Source organism: Carlito syrichta, unplaced genomic scaffold (assembly GCF_000164805.1).
Source record: "Carlito syrichta isolate Samal-C Ts95f unplaced genomic scaffold, Tarsius_syrichta-2.0.1 Scaffold74005, whole genome shotgun sequence".
Taxonomy (NCBI): Eukaryota; Metazoa; Chordata; class Mammalia; order Primates; family Tarsiidae; genus Carlito; species Carlito syrichta.
In genome coordinates this window covers 3,437-21,999 of record NW_007018101.1, presented here as the reverse complement: position 1 = coordinate 21,999, position 18,563 = coordinate 3,437, and the positions used below count along the sequence as shown (strand labels likewise).

The window sequence follows — 18,563 nt, the reverse complement described above, 5'->3', positions numbered from 1 at the left end:
GCACTGAGACCCTCGTGGCCTTTTCGGGAAGAGTCTGTCCTAGGACTTCAGAGGAGCCCTCGAGAGACGAATGGCTCTCCGGGTTTGAAGTAGAGTCCGAGCAATTAAATGACAGCCCACCGACTTGAATGAGTAGAGGAGAGGTTTGTTCGTCAAGGCCCTTGCTGGCCAGAAGGCTTGCAGGGAACTAGTTCCCAGCAAGCAGGCCCAGCTGCAACACAGGGCTGTCATATGTACTTAGATTTACATCCTGGCAGGCTAAAGATAGAACTTGGGACTTCCCAGGGCTCGTATTGCAACACTCTGGAGGCGTGGGCAAGCAGGTAAGTTTACAGAAGCAGACGTAGTTGGTTATGCAGGTGCGTGGATAAGGGCACGATCAATTGCGTAATGTCTACAGAGAAAGTTTCAAGGAAAGGAGTAATGCCTGCCTCAAGGTTAGAGCTATTCCTGCTTTTTCCCTTTACACTTCTTCCTTGTGCTCTTTGTTCCTTCTTACAGCTTGAGGAGTGCCCTTTTTAAAAATAAGCAGTATTTCAGTGCCTTTGTATCTCTAGCCCTGACTTGTACACATCTTTAAAATAAAAAGTAACAAAAAATAAAAAGCCAGTGTCAATAGTTTCAAAGAAACAGTCTCCCACTTGTGGCAGGATTTAAGCTGAGTGGCACGGGTTCCCTGGATTGCCTTCTTTCCCAAGATGCTTGGTCTTCGTGAACAGGTCACAGCTAGGATGAGTTCTGAATACTGCCAGTTGCAAAACACAGGTGCCAGGGTCTGTAGAATAAAGAGCGCTTTCTGAAGTGGCTGTCGGAAGAATCAGACCTTTGCAGTTTACAGACCGAATTCTTGCTTTTGAATGAAGGGGTTGGACCTACTTTCTTTTCCACCTATTCCCTAAGCAGAAACTGCTGTGCTCCACCAAGATTAAGCATAAGACCGTTTGGACTTCAGTTTTCAGGAACTGATTTATTTATTTATTTATTTGATTTCTTCATAAGGTGGAGCTTCCTGTGGAATTGAGATCTAGGGCAGCAGTTGGTAAGACAGTGGGCCTTTGTTCTGGTCCTTTGTTCTGAAAGCATCAACAGCTTACTTTGTGAGTGTGGATGAAAACAAAGCCATTCTAAGTTTTCTTATCTGGAAAGGAGAGTTTTAACACCCTTTCAGACTTGCAGTGGCATGATTCACTAGAGCTGGGGGAATCTGATAGTCACTGATCAGTGTCTGGGAGAGTCAGGGAGGAGGTCCTGAGAAGTGTGCTCTTGGATTTGTCTTTGAGTGACACACTTTGCCACTAGCTTTGTTTTGTAATATGTTCTTGTTTACATGATTTATAATCTTGTGTAGAGTTATAACAGTGTAAATTGTTTCATTTGTTGAAACAGACTGTATATGGACATTGATTAGATTCATTAGGGAATTATTAAATGCTGATAGCCACTCTGATTCTATTTTAAGCACATCCAAGCTCTTGCTTCTGAATTCCTAGTCTGTTTCTTACCGGAGTCATGTGTTTTTTAAATCTCAGTTACAGTTTATCCTAGAATAAAAACATACTAAAAAGGAATTGATGGGGCTTATTAATTAACCTCTGCTTCAAACCAGCCGGATATATATTCAAAGCCCAGGTCTGCTAGTTTCTAGGTATATATGCTTTAAAAGTTGCTTCTCTTTCTTTTGCCTCACTTTCCTATTTGTCTATTTGTTTCATGATATGTGTTGGTTAACTTGGGTTTTTTTTCCTAGACCATTATCAAATTAGGTGTATTCCCGTTGGTATTTTACATTTATCTTTGAAGTTATTTTATATATAGGTGAAGACACTAGTTCAAATGCATTGAATATGAAAGCAACTCTATATTCCAGAATAATTTATGTGCAAAGATACTGAGGGGAAAAAAATAAGAAGGGAAGATACAAAGAAAAACTTTATTTTAATTTATGAACTTCTATCATCCTCATATAGAAATTTGCAGATACTGTAATTGTGGCTTATATGTTTTTTAGAACTTACTATATTTAAGTGTTTTTTTTTAAACTTATTTAAATGTTTTGTTATTATTTGTCTTCACTATTAGAACCTAGTCTTAGAATTTGTTGCAAGGATTATAGGAGGTGTCTGCTTTTTTGTTTGGATCAAGTAGAAAAAAAATTAATTTTGTTGCATATTTTGTTTCCTAGTTACAAGAAATAGCCCTCAGAAGTAAGCCTATAACTGAGCAATATCAAGGACTTGAGAGATTCTTTGTTTTTGATGAAAATGAGAGACTCAACTTCCTGCCTTCTTGTAGTTTAGAATGCAGTGAACCCAGTACTAGGATTATGCTTGCAGGTAAATTAATACATGAAATCAGATATCCTATGGTCCAACCTTACATGTTTCTAACTCATTGTTTTTAAACGTCTGTCCTCATCTTAGGAAATACTTGGAATCCTAGTTAATGAATAAAATCATTTCTTCTTGCCTAGCTAAAACTGTTCCCCTTGTGTGAGTTGTTGTATATTGACATTCAAGGCTACTACCAGGATGTGAGGAAAGGACTATAACAAAGGTAGGAGAAGATTATTTTTAGAAGTTAGAAGTGTGATTATCTTAGTCAATTTTGTGTTGCTACAAAGGAATACCTGAGGCTGGGTAATTTATAAAGAAAAGAGGTTTATTTGGCTCACAGTTCTGCAGGCTGTACAAGAAGCATGGCACTCGTATCTGGTGAGGCCTCAGACTGTTTCCAGCCATGGAAGGAAGGGCAGGAAAGCTGGTGTGCAGAGATCACATGGCGAGAGAGGAAGTCAGAGAGTGAGGGCGAGGGCCCAGGTCCTTTGGTGCAATCAGCTCTCTTGCATGGTACATAGTAGAGTGAGCGCTTGCTCAACCGTCCTCCACCCCAATGACATTACTAGGTAGGTTGATGCATAAGTAAGTAGCATTTGTGTTTGATTTGGCAGCACGTGGTGTTTATTATTTGTCATTTGTGATTCAGAGTGACAATGTTGTGCTCGTGACTACACCCTACATTTTGCAGATTTGAAGAAAGCTAGTGCTATTTGTGGGCTAAAGAAGGTGAAGTGTCAAGTGGTGGAACACTTCCGACATTGTCTTTTGTTTGAGTTTAACAAGAGAGTAAAGGGCACAGAGGTGGCTTAAAACACTTATGCCCTGTACAGGGAGAACGCCATCGGGGAAAGCATGGCAAGGCAATGCTTCTGTCATTTCAAAGAGGGCCACTTTGACCTGATTGATTCTCCACATTCAGGAAGACCATTGTGCTTTGACAAAGGTCATTTAAATGCTTTAATTTGCAATGAGCCAAAGTAGTGAACTGTGACCAACCATATCATGCAACATTTGCATTCCATAAGCTAGTGAAAAATGCTGTGAATTTTTCAGCCCAATGTTTATAAGGGATCCACTTGCAAAACCCAAACACCTCCCATTAGGCCGAAACGCCAACATTGGGATCAAAAGTCAACATCAGATTTAGGGGAACAAACATCTGAATATAGCAATGGTTCTTACTATATCATAAAATATTAGAAATTCCCTGAATTCCTTTATTGATATTAAATATTACGTGGTGACTCTTTAATTCTATCTGAAAAACAAATCTCAAAATCTTAGTATCTGTGAAATTTCTGAGACATATCTGTAATTTCCTTTTCTTTTCCAATTTTTTATTGTGGTGAAATACACATAACTTAGAATTTATTGCTGTAACCGTTCTTAAGTGTATTGTTCAGTGGCATTAAATACATTATAATATTGTGTAGTGATAATTACCACTTATCACCAGAACTCTCTTCATCTTGCACTATTGAAACTCTGTACCCATGAAACAGTATCTTAGCATTTCCCCTCCTGCAGCCCCCATTAAATACCACTCTATTTTATGTTTCTATGATTTTGACCACTCTAAGTACTTATTATAGAAGTGGAATCATAGAGAATTTAGATTTTTGTGTGTGTGACTGGCTTATTTCACTTAGCATAATGTCTGCAAGTTTCATCCATGTTGAGGCATGTGTCAGAATTTTCTTTCTTTTTCATGAAAGAAATAAAAATATAGAAAAATTAAAATGGATGGTCTAAGCTCTGCCTGCCAAGCTTTTCCTACATGCTTTTTCCCAGATCCCTAGGACTTTATGGGACTTACTTTGAAAGTCACTGTTAAAGATGAAAGGGGTTTTAAAAAAACAATTTCCTTCCATTTTGAGGCTAAATATTATTCCATTGTATGAACAGGCCACATGTGGCTTATTCATTCACACACTGATGGACGCTTGGGTTGCTTTCACTTTTTAGCCATTGGGAATAATGCTGCTGTGAGCATGAGTTGAACAATATATCTCTTGAAGACCCTAGTTCCAGTTCTTCAGGGCTTATGCTCAGAAGGGGAATGCTATGTCACATGGCAATTTGATTTATACATTTTTGCAGATCCATCATACTGTTTTCCACAGTGGCTGTACTGTTTTGCATTCCTGCCAACAGGGTATAAGAGTTCCATTATTCCATATCTTTGATCATTGTTTTTTTGCATTTGTTAACAGTAGTCATCCTCAGTGTGTCAGTGTGTCCCCTAAATCTGATGGAGTTTAGATTTGCAATTTCTCTAACGATTAATGACATAGAACCTCTGTTCATGGGCTTATTAACTATTTGTGTATCTTCTTTGGAGAAATGTCTATTCGAATCCTTTGCTCTTTTTGTTGGTTTTGAGTTGGGGTATCACTCTGTTGCCCAGGATGGAGTGCCGTGGCATGAATGTAGCTACCTCAACCCCCTGGGCTCAGGCAATCCTTCCACCTCAGCCTCCTGAGTAGCTGGGACTGCAGGCATGCAACACCACACCTGCTAATTTTTTATTTTAATTTTTATTTGTAAGGACAAGGTCTTATTGTGTTGTCTAGGCTGGTCTCGAACCTCTGGGCTCGAGCAGTCTTCCCGCTTCTGTCTCCCAAAGTGCTATGATTACATGCATGAGCCTCCACCTCTGATCTCTTTGCTTATTTTTTATTCAGGTTTTCTGTTGAACTGTAGCAGTTTCATTATATTCTAGATACTACTTTCCTTGCAAAATAAATAATTTGCAAATACTTTCTCTCATTTTGTGGGTTGCCTTTTTACTCTGTTGATGGTGTCTTTTGATGCAGATTTTTAAAACTGTTGAGGCAGTCCAATTTGTCTGTTTTGTTGTTGTTACCTGTGCCTTCAGAGTAATATTTAAGAAATCATTTCCAAATCCAGTGCCATAGAGCTTTTGATCTATGTTTTCTCCTAAGAGTTTTTTAGTTTTAGGTCTTGTATTTAGGGTTTGATTCCTTTTGAGTTAATTTTTACACCTGGTGTTAGGTAAAGGCCTAGATTCATTATTTTGTGTGTGGATACCACTTTTCCTGAAGCCATGTGTGGAAAAGGCTGTAGTGTCCCAGTTGAATGGTCTAGATACCCTTGTCAAAAATTATTTGTCCAAGAGAGTGGATTTCAAACACTCTCACCACAAAACAGTGAGAAGTGTGTGAGGTAAGTATATTAATTAGCTGTATTTAGCCATTCCACAAGGTATGTGTATTTCAGCATATCATGTACAAAAATGTGTATACATTCTCTCTCTCTCTCTCTCTGTTTACACACACACACTTTTTTTCAAATAATAATTTGACCTATATATGTTAATTTCTGGGTTGTCTATGCTACTTCATTGGTCTGTAAGTCTGTATGCCACTACCACACTGTTTTGATTACTGCATTATTGTAACAAATTTTAAAATCAGAAAGTGTGAGGCCTCCAGACGGATTGTTTTTTAAAACTTTTTTGGCTATGGAGGGTCCCTTGTATTTACATATGAATTTTAGGATGAGTTTTTCTGTTTCCATAAAAAATATCATTGAGCTTTTGATAGAAATTCCATTGAATCTGTAGATTATTTGGGTAGCATTGACATCTTAGCACTGCAAGGGGGGACCCCAAAAAACTGAAATTGTCTTTTACAGGATGAGACCCTTGTAGCACAGCCTTTTCTCCTCACCAAGTCAGGGTTCTAGGAACCCATCAGTGTGCCAGCTCATGTTGCTGTGGGAGGCTGCATTTGTCATCAGTGCATTTTATTTTTGAAGATTCTTCTAATGTGTTTGCTTCTTTCATGAAGGGTAATTGACACTAACAACTTGCCCACACTGCACTGAGTGCTCAGCAGTTATTAGCCAAAAATGGCATGCCTCCCCCCACCATGTCCCATCTCTCCCCGAGTAACTGTTTTTTGTTTCCCCGGATGGAAAAAGTCCGTAAAGGGAAACATCTTGCCGATGTGGAAGAGGTAAAAATAAGCACTAAAAGGCTTCTGAAGTTCAAAACAGTTCAAAAATTGTTTTGAGCAATGGAAAAAGAATCTCAGTAGGTGTATTACATCAGAGTACTTTGAAGGTGACTAAGTTTTAAACATGTAATAGTAAATACACAGCTTTTTTATAAATACTGTCCAGTTTTTTTTTTTTGAGATTCCCCCCTCATAGCAAGTCTTCCAATCCATGAACATGGGATGTGTTTCTATTCATGTTTTAAATTTCTTTCAGCAATGTTTTGTAGTGTTCATTGTACAAGTCTTTCACCTCATTAGTTACATTAATTCCTAATTAATTTATTCTTTTTGATGCTATTGTGAATGGAATTGTCTTAATTTTCCTTTGAAGTTGTTCATCATTAGTGTATAGAAAACTTTTTTTTTCCTATTGACTTTATATCCTGCTACTTTACTGAGTTCATGTATTAGTTTGAATTGTTGGGGATTTTTAAAAAAATATTTAGGATTTTCTACATATAACATCATATCATCTATGAACAGAGGTAATTCTACTCCTTTCCCAGTTTGAACATCTTTTATTATTTTTTTGCCTAATTGCTCTGGTCAGAAGTTCCAGTACTTTGTTGAATAGAAGTAATGGAAGTAGGCATTCTTGCCTTGAAAAGACTTTAGTCTTTCACAATTAAGTATGATGTTTGTTGTGGGATTTTTGTCTATGGCTTTTATTATATGGAGGCCATTTCTTTGTGCTTCTAGTTGGCATTAAATTTTGTCAAATGCTTTTTCTGCATAGAGATAATATTTTTTCCTTTCATTTAATTTGTATTACACTGATGGATTTTCATATGTTGAACCATCCTTACATTCTAGAATGCACTTGATCATGGTGTGTAATTCTTTAAATATATTGCTGAATTTTGTTTGCTAGTATTTTTTTTTTGAATTGGAGTCTCACTCTGTCGCCCAGACTGGAGTGCAGTAGCCGCTCCCGGCCACCGCAGCCTCGACCTGCTGGGCTCCAGCGATCCTTCTGCCTCAGCCTTCCAAGTAGCTGGAACTACAGGAGCGTGCTACTACACTCGGCTAATATTTGATTTATTATAGAGATGAGGTCTCGCCAAGTTGCCCAGGCGGGCAACTCACGGGCTCAGGCCATCCACTCACCTCAGCCTCCCAAAGCACGGGATTACAGGCTGAGCCACCTTGCTAATATTTTTATTAAGACTTTTTTTGTCACTGCTCATAAGGGATATTGTGCTATTTTTTTTTTGTAGAGTCTTTTTTTTAGCTTTGGTATCAGGGTAGTGCTGGCCTCATAGAAGGAGTTAATGTATCTCTTCTTCAATTTTTTGGAAAACTTTGAGAAGGATTGGAGTTAGTTCTTTATTTTTTATTTATTTATATTTATTTATTTTTTGAGTTGGAGTCTCACTCTGTCACCCAGATGGAGTGCAGTGGCCACTCCCAGCCACCACAGCCTTGACCTGCTGGGCTCTGGTGATCCTTCTGCCTCAGCCTTCCAAGTAGCCAGAATTACAGGCACGTGCTACCACACCTGGCTAATTTTTTGATTCATTGTAGAGATGAGGTCTCGCCTGCCCAGGCGGGTCACAAACCCACGGGTTCAGGCAATCCACTCTCCTCAGCCTCCCAAAGGCGTGGGATTACAGGCTGAGCCATTGAGCCCAGCTGGAGTTAGTTCTTTAAATGTTTGGTAGAAGTTAAACATCAGTGAAACTCAAACATCAATGAAATCATCAGGTTCAGAACTTTTCTTCATTGGGAAATTTTTTATCACAAATCCAATCTCCCTAGAAGTTACACACATATTCAGATATTCATGATTTTGTAGTTTCCTTTGACAGCTAGGTCTTGGTATCATCTATATTCTTAGGTGTTATATATGGTCAAATGTATTTAATTGCACACAAACTATTACATCTTATGTTGCATGGTTATATACCTTTTTTTTTTTTTTTTTTTGAGTTGGAGTCTCACTCTGTCGCCCAGACTGGAGTGCAGCGGCTGCTCCTGGCCACCGCAGCCTCGACCCACTGAGCTCCGGTGATCCTTCCGCCTCAGCCTTCCAAGTAGCCGGAACTACAGGTGCGCGCTACCACGCCCGGCTAATTTTTTGATTTATTGTAGAGATGAGGTCTCGCCAAGTTGCCCAGGCGGTTCTTGAACCCACGGGCTCAGGCAATCCACTCACCTCAGCCTCCCAAAGGCGAGGGATTACAGGCTGAGCCACCGAGCCCGGCTAAAACAAATATTTTTAAAAGTATATAACCAGCCAGTAGATGTATATTATGCTTGCAATTTATGGTTTTAATTTTAAATCAAGATATATTAATTTAATGTATTATATTAATTTATATATTTAAATCATATATAATTATATTAATATACATAATGTATTAATATAATTAATATATTATATTAATTTAATACATAATTATAAGACTGTGTATTTCATAATATATCTCACTGTTATAAATAATCCTTATTCAGTTAAATCTTGGCCAGTGAGACAAGAAACATAGTTAACAGTGTGGATTTCCTCTTTTCAAACCTATCTGAACATTTTCTATTATAGAAGACAGAGAATGGATCCCAGACCTCAGCTTAAGTCAGCATGCGGATGATGCAGCTGCCTTGGGCATTGTGCAGAGTGCCCAGAACCCGTCATCGACTACAAGACGGCAAAAGATGGGTAACAATGACTCAAAGGCAGCAGTGCCATCTTGTGGCTTCCTTTAGTAGTCTGTGGTTTATCAGTTTTTTAGGCACCTGAAAATTAGTCGCTGAAGTTACACAATTTAAACATATTCAATATAAATATATGTCCTGAACATTTCTCCCAAAACAAAAGCAAACAAGCAGACAGAAACCCCAAGTGTACTCATTACTCCTCTCAGCACACATGAGTCAGTCTTAGATATTTTTTATAACAATGCATTCAGAAATAATATGAGTAAAATGTAACTCAGGATGTGGTATATTTTGGGCAATTCTTGTAAAACACATACTTAGTTCTTTACACACTCATGAAGCGCGTGTTAATACTTAGATTTTGCACACTCTCTTCTTGGTTCATGTTGTAATCCACAGAGCCATGTGGGGTTGATTGGCTTAGGTGAAGAGTGTTGCTTATAGTGGAGGCTGAGAAAGCTTGGTTCTCAGCCTAACACTGTGTGTGTTGACCCTGGGATCTTGATTTCAGTTCATTAGCTCCATTCTCCAAGCAAAGTAAATGCAAAATGCCCCATAGGATAACTCTTTTGACAAGTTGAATGTCCACTGTAATATTTTCCTAAGGAGAGTATGACACTGTCAAACTCACTAGTGTTATTAGGACATTGCTGTTTTCCCATTATACTTGCTATAGTAGGTTTGCCATATGCTGAATTTCCTAAGAAGTTGCAGTAGATAACTGATGAATTAAGGCAATTTAACCTCTGTGTGGAGTATACTAGCTGTATGCTTGGCCCTAGGGATGGAAGTTATGTCCCCAGATCTTAGGAAGTACAAGCTTAGGATGAATACATGACAAAGTTGGCAGTTTGCCTTGGCTTAGAGGCTGTCTTCAAGCCCAAAATTTAATTACACATTTTATATGTGTGTATACACACACACACACACACACACACACATACACACACACACACGTGTATAATTTCTATGTCTTTCTTGCCCCACACTCTTAGAACTCCTTGGCCAGCTTAGCTCTTTGCTGTATGCATTTATGTTGAGAATCTGTCAGAGAAAAAAAATTAGTGGAGAAACAATCTCTTTTCAAAATGCTTTTGGTTCTATAATCAGGTGCCTATTTTGCATCAATGTTCAGAGTGGTGTCCAAACCTCCTGTTGCTTCCTTTTAAGGCAGTCTGAAGCAACAGATATAAGTCACCGTATATATTCATGAAAGCAAATTCATGAGCATGCTGTGAGAAATTTATTATGAAGACAAATCTGTATAAATAAGTAGCCAAGTGCTTTTAAGCATCAATCTGGGCAGATGAGTCAAAATCAATAATTCACAGTAAAAAGTTTGTTGAAGCATCTACTGTAGGCTAGGCCCTGCCAGACACTGGTGACACAACATAAACATTTGTCACTATTTCCCAAGAGCTTAGAGTCCACTGTGGAGGTTCTTGAACACCAGGGTGAGCAGAATCGCCTGGGAAACCAGCTGTAATGCAGATTTATGGATCTCACTCTCAGAAGTTGAGTGAAGGTTCAGGAAACAGCATTTATTCTATTGACAACTGCCTGTGATGCTGATGCAGATAGTCTAAAAATTACATTTTGAGAAAACTGCTATTTCACACACAAATTTATGTGCAAACACAAATTATAGAAAAGTATAAATTGGCACAGCATTGGAGACGAGGTGACATTTTTTTTTCTCATTAAACTTTGTTTTAATGGGTCTCAAAATTCTGTGACAGATTTTTGGTCAAGTTGTTTCCATTAAAAGGCATTGATTTCAAAAACTAATAAAACTGCCACACTCAAAAAAAAAACAAACAAAAAAAACCCCCAAAAAACAACAACAAAAAAACCACACCAAAATGGTCCACAAAACATTCTCCTTTCCTTCTGAAAGTTTTATGGTGCATTGTTATCATTAACCAGTCTTTTATTATTAAACCTAAATGGCCAATTGAAACAAACAGTTTTGAGACTGTCTGAGTTAGGTGACATTTCAATGAAGTCTTTAAAAAGTAACAACATTTACCAGTGAGGGGAGTTGGGAAATGGCTTTCTGGACAGGGAGTGTGGCCTGATGAAAAATTTATGGCTGTCTCAAGTTACAGATAGATATCTTGTATTCTGAACTGATGCCAGTATATAAAGGAATTCCCACTTCCATAAGATTTTTAATTGTGTGAGTGTAAAAACATGATGGCACTGCAGATGGTGGCTTTGTGGCTGTAGCAGGAAATTCGCTGACTCCCTCCACCTCTGGTTGCAGCCTCCTCCTCCCGGCCTGTTTAGTTTTCTGCGAATGGGAACACCACCTAAACACTGATGAAGTCCCAAACCTGGGAACCATTCTCTCACTCACCAAGTCCATAGACGTGGCTGATGTCAACTCCCAAATGGAGCCCAAATCTAACTGCTTGTGTCTCCAGTCCTCAAGATGACCCAAGCCGGTTGTCCATCATCGCTCCCTGTCCCCAGTTTCCCTTTTGCCCCTCCCCAAATCATGTGTCTGTGATTACTTTCCATCAACGTCTGCTGTTTATAGTCAGTGAGTGCATTGTTTATATTGATAAAATAATTTATTGTTTATAGGAAGTGAGCCAGACTCTGCACATAAGCCAGAAATTGTGTCATATCATCCTACTGCCTAAAGCAACCCACAGCTTCCTCCAGAAGGTTGAAAAACATGCACCCCTTACTCCACATCCCACAGCGATGCCCAGGCTGGCTACCCGTTTCTCCCAGCTGTGTCTTCCACATAGTCAAGATGAGTTCTGTTTCTCAACAGGACATGGTGTAACTCACTTGCTCTTAGACTTTAGTCTTTCCTCTGATCCAGGATGTTCTGCAACTTCCTCCTCCTTTCTCACACTCTTCCCTCCAGAGAACGGGATCTTTCCCATGATTCCATCTCAGTACAGATGCCATCAGGCCTTCTGAGACCACCAGATCTAATGCTGGTTTCTGGAGTCCCCTCATCACATTTTACCTTCCATTATCTTTCTCATAAAAGCTACCACTGTCTGACATTACTTTATTTATTATGCATGTATGTATGTATTTAATTTTTTTTTTAGTTGGAGTCACACTCTTGTCATCCAGGCTGGAGTGCAGTAGCACACTCACAGCCACTGCAGCCTTGACCTGTTGGGCTTAGGCGATCTTTCCACCTCAGTCTTCCAAGTAGCTGGAACTACAGACATACACCACCATGCCCAGCTGTATTTTTTGTGTTTTATTATAGAGATGAGGTCTCACCAAGTTGCCCAGACTGGTCTTGAACCCGCGGGCTCAGGCAATCCTCTCGCCTTGGCCTCCCAAAGCACTGGGATGATGGCGGAGCCACCGTGCCCACCTATTTATTTATTTTTGCTCTCTCCTACCCTACCTTTAGTGGGAAAGCAAGGACCATCCTTTGCTGTTTCTTGGTGCGTCCTCAGTGCAAGTTGGCACATTGAAGGTGTTCAGCAAGAGGGAGTGAACGAGTATGTGTTGGTTTGGAGTGCAGCATGATGGTAGCAGTGTCTTTGTCCCTCTTGAATACGCTGATCCTGACATAGTGCCTGGCAGTTTTTGGAGCTGATAAATAATTCTGTAATTCTTTTTTTTCAAGTCAGGGTTTTGCTCTGTTGTCTTGTGGTCTGGGCTGGAGTGCAGTGACATGATCCCAGCTCATTGCAGCCTCAACCTCCTGAGTAGCTGGAACTACCGACGTGCGCCATCACTCCTTACTTTTTTTTTGTTTTTTTGTAGAGAGGATATCTCACTATGCTGCCCAGGCTGGTCTTGAACTCCTGGCCTCAAGCAGTCCTCCCACATAGGCCTCCTAAAGTGCTAGGATTACAGATATGAGCCACCACACCCAGCCCTTGGATTGAGCATTAATCCACAAGTTCTCAGAGTTGAAGAGGATTTGAGATGCTTTGCTGCCCATTTCCTTAATTTTATGTGTCTCAGGTCATAAGCTGTTTTCTAACTCAGTGAGATGCCACAATCATGTTCTTCGCTGCCTAGCTTAGCATTCACTAAAACATGCTGCCAGATACAGTTTCTGTATATGTTTCAAGAATTCTTGGAAAATTTATCTCTGTTTTTTAATGTACAAATTCTCTGCAGTTTATACAGTGGAACAAGAATGTCAATACACAATAACGTTTTGTAACCTTTAGCCAAAATTAAAATATTAAGTCCTTTGATAAAAATGTTATTGCGATTAAAACACTATCCAAAAATTATGTCACTATAATTGTCTCATCTAATCTAATGCTGTATATCAAAGAGCAATAACAATTATCACTGTGGTAAATACTATTCAGTGAGTAATCTGTGTTTTTTATATTCATACCAGCATTGTTATGCTGATTAATATAACTTCAAGGCACTGTTGTATTTCATCTTCTCAATATTTGGCATGGTTTCATTAGTAACCAGAGAGAACATATTATTTAGCTAACACCAAGGAAAATTGATTTTGTTATATTTAGAGTACAACTGTGATCAGGGTTAATCATTAATTAAGATAACATTGCAACTGATGGGGCATGTTACTACAGAAGGAACTTGTGTTTATAATCTAGAAACTGGTCATTTTAAAATTATTAAATGATTCTCTCAATCATGTCATTTTTAGTTAGTGCCAGTCTTAATGTTGTGTCATATCTTAACCCTAGCAATTGTGTTAATTCACTTGTATGTTAGAGTGACATAATGATCTAAATGAACAATAAACAAAATTAAGGACCACACTGGAGTTGCTTCTACCCTTTTCTATGTTTTGGTCACCTTAAATTACACTTGGAGCATATTTCCAGCAAGAAAGAGGGTCTGTCCTGCTGTCTGCTAAGCATGTGTCTGACCCGTCCTCTGCGTGCTGCTTTTTCTCAACAGGGATCAATCAACATTAAATACCATGGTGATGAGATGTCATGGAGTTCAGCAAGTGTTAGTACACTTCTGAACTTTCTGAAGAGCACAGACATTACTTTACATCTTACTTCATATCCATATGTGTTGGCACAAGTCCAGTCCTTACTAGCAACATCTTCCTTGCCTTTCTTTTGTCAAAAAGAGAGTTCTAAATGTCCTTAAATTCTGCCTTGGCGTAGACATGTCATAACATAGACCTAGATCTAGAGCTTTGGGATTATAGTGTATTCTGTAACTTAGTATTGTGGTTATGTGATTATAATGATATAATTAGGTCACTGATCTGTGCTGCTCCTGCTATGAACTCTGCCATGCCTTCCTTAGGTAGTGATGGCAAGCTATGATAAAGTGTTGATTCTTCATTTATTACAGATGAAAGAGAAAATCACTTCCCAATTGTAGTCATCAAAATAATTCTTAGGAAGATATATATATATATATATATATACACATACACACACACACACACACACACACACACACACACATAAACAATAGGCACATCTTAACCAGTTATTTTTCTTCAGAATTATCTCTGAGCACAAATAGACACAAAAAGATCAAAGACTTATTTTAATTTATTCTTAATTTTATTCAAACAAAAAATGTTTTAAAAATTTATTTCTAAATTGTTCATTAAAATGCAGTACATTTAAACATTTGTCTACACTATGAACTTTTAAAGCTAGTACCTTGAATATTCTCTTGGCCTTAGTAGAAAATATCTTTTGGGGCTGGGCACAGTGACTTTTGCCTGCAATCCTAGCACTTTAGGAGGCCGAGGCCTGCAATCCTAGCACTTTAGGAGGCCGAGGCGAGAGGATTGCTTGAGCTCAGGAGTTTGAGACCAGCCTGGGCAACATAGCAAGACTTGTCTCTATAGAAAATTACAAACAAAAAAATAAACTTTTTTGGAAAATATCAAATTATAAATTAGCTATCCTGTTTTATTGTAACATTTGCAAATATTTTTTTTCTTACTATGAAAGAAACATACAGATTGCAGAGGCCAACCTTTGAAATAGATAAAAGACCAAGTAGTGACAGCCTCAGTGGAACTATGTAATAACCTGACTGAGACCTGCGCTTTCTTAGATGAAAGTCCATCCTTATGAAAATAGAGATGAAATCAAATCTAAATTTCTTTAAGTCCTGTTTTTCTAAAAATTTACACAGATTTTGCATCTTCATATTTTTTAGTGTAAAAACACATTACACACCATCAACTAAGTTCGATTCACTAGGAAATGCCACCATGTTTATTCTATGCATGCTTGCTCTTGCAAGCTACAGTGTGGCATTGTCCTGGAATATAAGAAACATGGCACAGTGCTTGGCTTTGGGATATATTACAAAAACGAGTATTGTTTGGTCTGAAGTTGGCTTGGTGTTCAGATACTTTGCTTTAGTGAATATTAAAATTAGTTTGTCTTTTTTTGGAATGTGAAAAAATTAGGAAAAAGATTGCCCAGAAATGTTCTTTATGACATCTGGGCAGCTGTTTGAGATTAAGAAATTATGGTGAGCTGGAATAGATGATTATCAAAAGTTGATTTTCTCATAAACTCCATTGTATGAACCTAACTGCCCTGTATGCAAGGTACTGACATTTTTAATTTTTAAGTATGCATTCATAATTTTAGAAGCTGGATTTCAAAAATGTTTCCTTTTTGTTTTAGACCAGAAGCCACAGAGACTGTCAACAGCAAATTTACCACTTTCCAACATTGCTCAAAAAAGTTCCAGTTGCCTGGCATCCTCTCATCCTCGATCAAGAAGCGCAGTGGCTGGGTCATTATCTGGCGCTGCTTCTGAAATTGCAGAAATGGAATATGTTGGTATTACTGACCAGAATGAGCTCTTTTCAGATGACACTGCCGATCAAATTACCTTAGACAATCTGGCAAAGGAACTTAGTGTGCTGAAAATGGATGCAGGTAATTCTTCTCTCTTCACTGCAGATGATGTTAGTTGACTTTGCTTGACTGTAAGAAAACAAGCACGCACACGCAATGCCTTTTCTTTCCTTCTTTAACCACCACCATTTCCCTTTCCCATTCCCTTTCCCTGGGAAACCCTGACGTCACCCTGAAAATGCCGTAAAGCATGTGGATACCCTGCCACACCAGCTATGGTCTCCTTTGCCTTCATAATACACAGCTAAATTGTGGCACAGAGACCTTGTGCCTGGGAAATTTCATTTTCTCCTTTCTACAAACCCATGGCAGGGTTAATCTCTATAACTTTATGGAAGCCACTGTCCAGCAACCTTGTTGGAGAATTGAGCTGTGAGACCTTTGAAAGCACTGCTTTCCAAGCTTTGATGTTTATGCAGATCCTGGAAGGGGATTGCGTCAAAATGCAGATTCTGATTCAGGGTTCCTGGAGCGGGGGAGTTGCTGCACTTCTGACGCGTCCCCAGTGCTGCCAGTGCTGCTGGTTGGCATGCCACTGCACGAGGAGAAATCATGCTCGTGCACTCCATTTTCAAGCTCAGGGGACAGAGTCTAGCTGAAGCTGATCACGTCCTAGAGCATGCAGAAGTCTGCTCGGTAACAGAACCTCAAGGGAAGGAAGCCTTTCACTGTGGCGTGAAGTTTCTTGTGCAGGCTGAAAGAGGCTGGCTGCAGATCGGAGAGGCGGGCCAGAAGGTTCCCTGGCCTGTGTGTCCCATTCTTGCTCCTCCCTTGCTGTTTCAACTCACAGTCTCCTCCCTCACTGACCCTAGAATGACGGACTTTGCTGTTTTCCTAAAAATGGTGCATCTTTGTTTTGAAAAGGTCAAGCAATACAAACGTCACACAAACCGAAAGCCAACCCCTCTTAAAATAGCCATTATTTGCATTTAATGATCATCATTTTGAACATCTCCATTTATGTCCTAAGTACACATATAAAACCACATAGTTAAGATGAACAGATTGAAGAAAACATGGTAATAATTTTATAAGAATGAATTTATACTCTGTGCAATGTATGTTTTAAATATATATTTACCCAAGCCAGGCTTGGTGACTCAGCCTGTAATCCCGCGCCTTTGGGAGGTGGAGGTGAGTGGACTGCCGGAGCCCGTGGGTTCGAGACCCTCCTGGGCAACTTGGCGAGACCTCATCTCTACAATAAAATCAAAAATTAGCCGGGCGTGATAGCACACGCCTGTAGTTCCAGTTACTTGGAAGGCTGAGGCCGAAGGATTGTCGGAGTTCAGCAGGTCAAGGCTGCAGTGACCGGGAGCGGCCACTGCACTCCAGTTTGGGTGACAGAGTGAGACTCCAACTCAAAAAAAAAAAAAAAAAAAAAATATATATATATATATATATGTATATATATATTATATATATAGTTCATATATTTACCCAAGTTATCAAAAAAAAAAAAAAAAAGAAAGAAATGAAAGGACATTATAAATTTCAGCTACACTTTTTCACCTCAAAAATATTAAGTTGAACTATATGAAATTACTCTTTGGTAGACCAGAAACAGTGGAATATTGGCAATTTTATATGGTTGAGTCCATAATTTTTACAATTACCTTTTTTTTAGAGTTGGAGTTTTCATGTCTGAGGATACCTGCCATATTTATATATGAACGGAAAATGGGCTTGAGGGTAATGTCTGGGTCACCTTTGTCCTAAACCTTGCCATTTTCTAGCTGTGAAGTAACCTGAGACCACCTTGATTTTTTCCCTCCTTACTCTCTCCCATGTGACAAGCTTCTTTCATAAGTGCTTAAAGAATATTTTTCTTAATCCTTGAAATTCAGTAGATAATTCAGCATTTTGTTTCTGTGTCAATAATTCACCAATTTTAAAAATGCAGGATTCTTTTTCTGTCTGTAGCATAAGTGACTCCTTATTTTCAAAGAAATTTTCTGTTTTTGTATCTTTGAATTGCTTTTCTGTTCCATTTGGCTTTCTTCTGCTGGGAAACCTATTTTCTTTATGCTGGGCCCTCTTTAAACAGAACATTACTATATTTTCTTCAATTGTTTTAACTAGTTTTTTATTTCCCTGTGTGTTTACTCTTTTTATCTCAATCTTGGCATCTATATCAGGATTTCGATTTTCACCTAATTATAGTGCACTTGAATTTTTTTTTTTTCAGTTGTTGCCTTAACTTTTCCTTTGACATTTTTTGGAGATTTTTATTTTGATTAATTTCAAACATACAGAAAAATTTCAATAGAGGATAAAGAAACACTCCTGCACCTGAATATACTTTACCAAGTTCACTAGCTGCTACACACGCACACCTCATTTTGTTATAAGCATTGTGACATTGTGACTCTTTCCCAAAAAATGTCTGCATGTTGCATTTCCCAGAAACAACAACTTTCCCTCACATAATCATAGTACAGTGATAAAAATCTGGAAACAGTGATACAATACGATTCTCTAGTCCACAGGGCATATTTAATTTTTAAAAATTATCTTGATGCTAGAGCCCAGTAGGTTGACTCTGGGGTGGCCATGAGTGTGCCACTGCACTCCAGCCTGGACGATGGAGACTTCAACTCAAAAAAAAATTATCCTGAGCCGGGCTCGATGGCTCTGCCTGTAATCCTGTGCCTTTGGGAGGCTGAGGTGAGTGGATTGCCTGAGCCCGCAGGTTTGAGACCCGCCTGGGC

The 18,563-nt window shown here is 38.8% G+C and overlaps 1 protein-coding gene across 1 annotated transcript in view; it reads left to right on the top strand.

Moving 5' to 3' along the window:
- ZBBX (zinc finger B-box domain containing) overlaps positions 1–15,873 on the top strand; it is a gene marked incomplete at its 3' end in the record, with an annotated part of 103,003 nt that extends 87,130 nt beyond the window's left edge. Inside the window, exons 16-18 of the mRNA XM_008053286.2 lie at positions 2,183–2,333; positions 8,898–9,014; positions 15,616–15,873. Coding sequence (XP_008051477.1) covers positions 2,183–2,333; positions 8,898–9,014; positions 15,616–15,873 — 526 coding nt within the window. The remainder of the gene's footprint in view (positions 1–2,182; positions 2,334–8,897; positions 9,015–15,615) is intronic.
- Between the last annotated feature and the right edge of the window lie 2,690 nt (positions 15,874–18,563).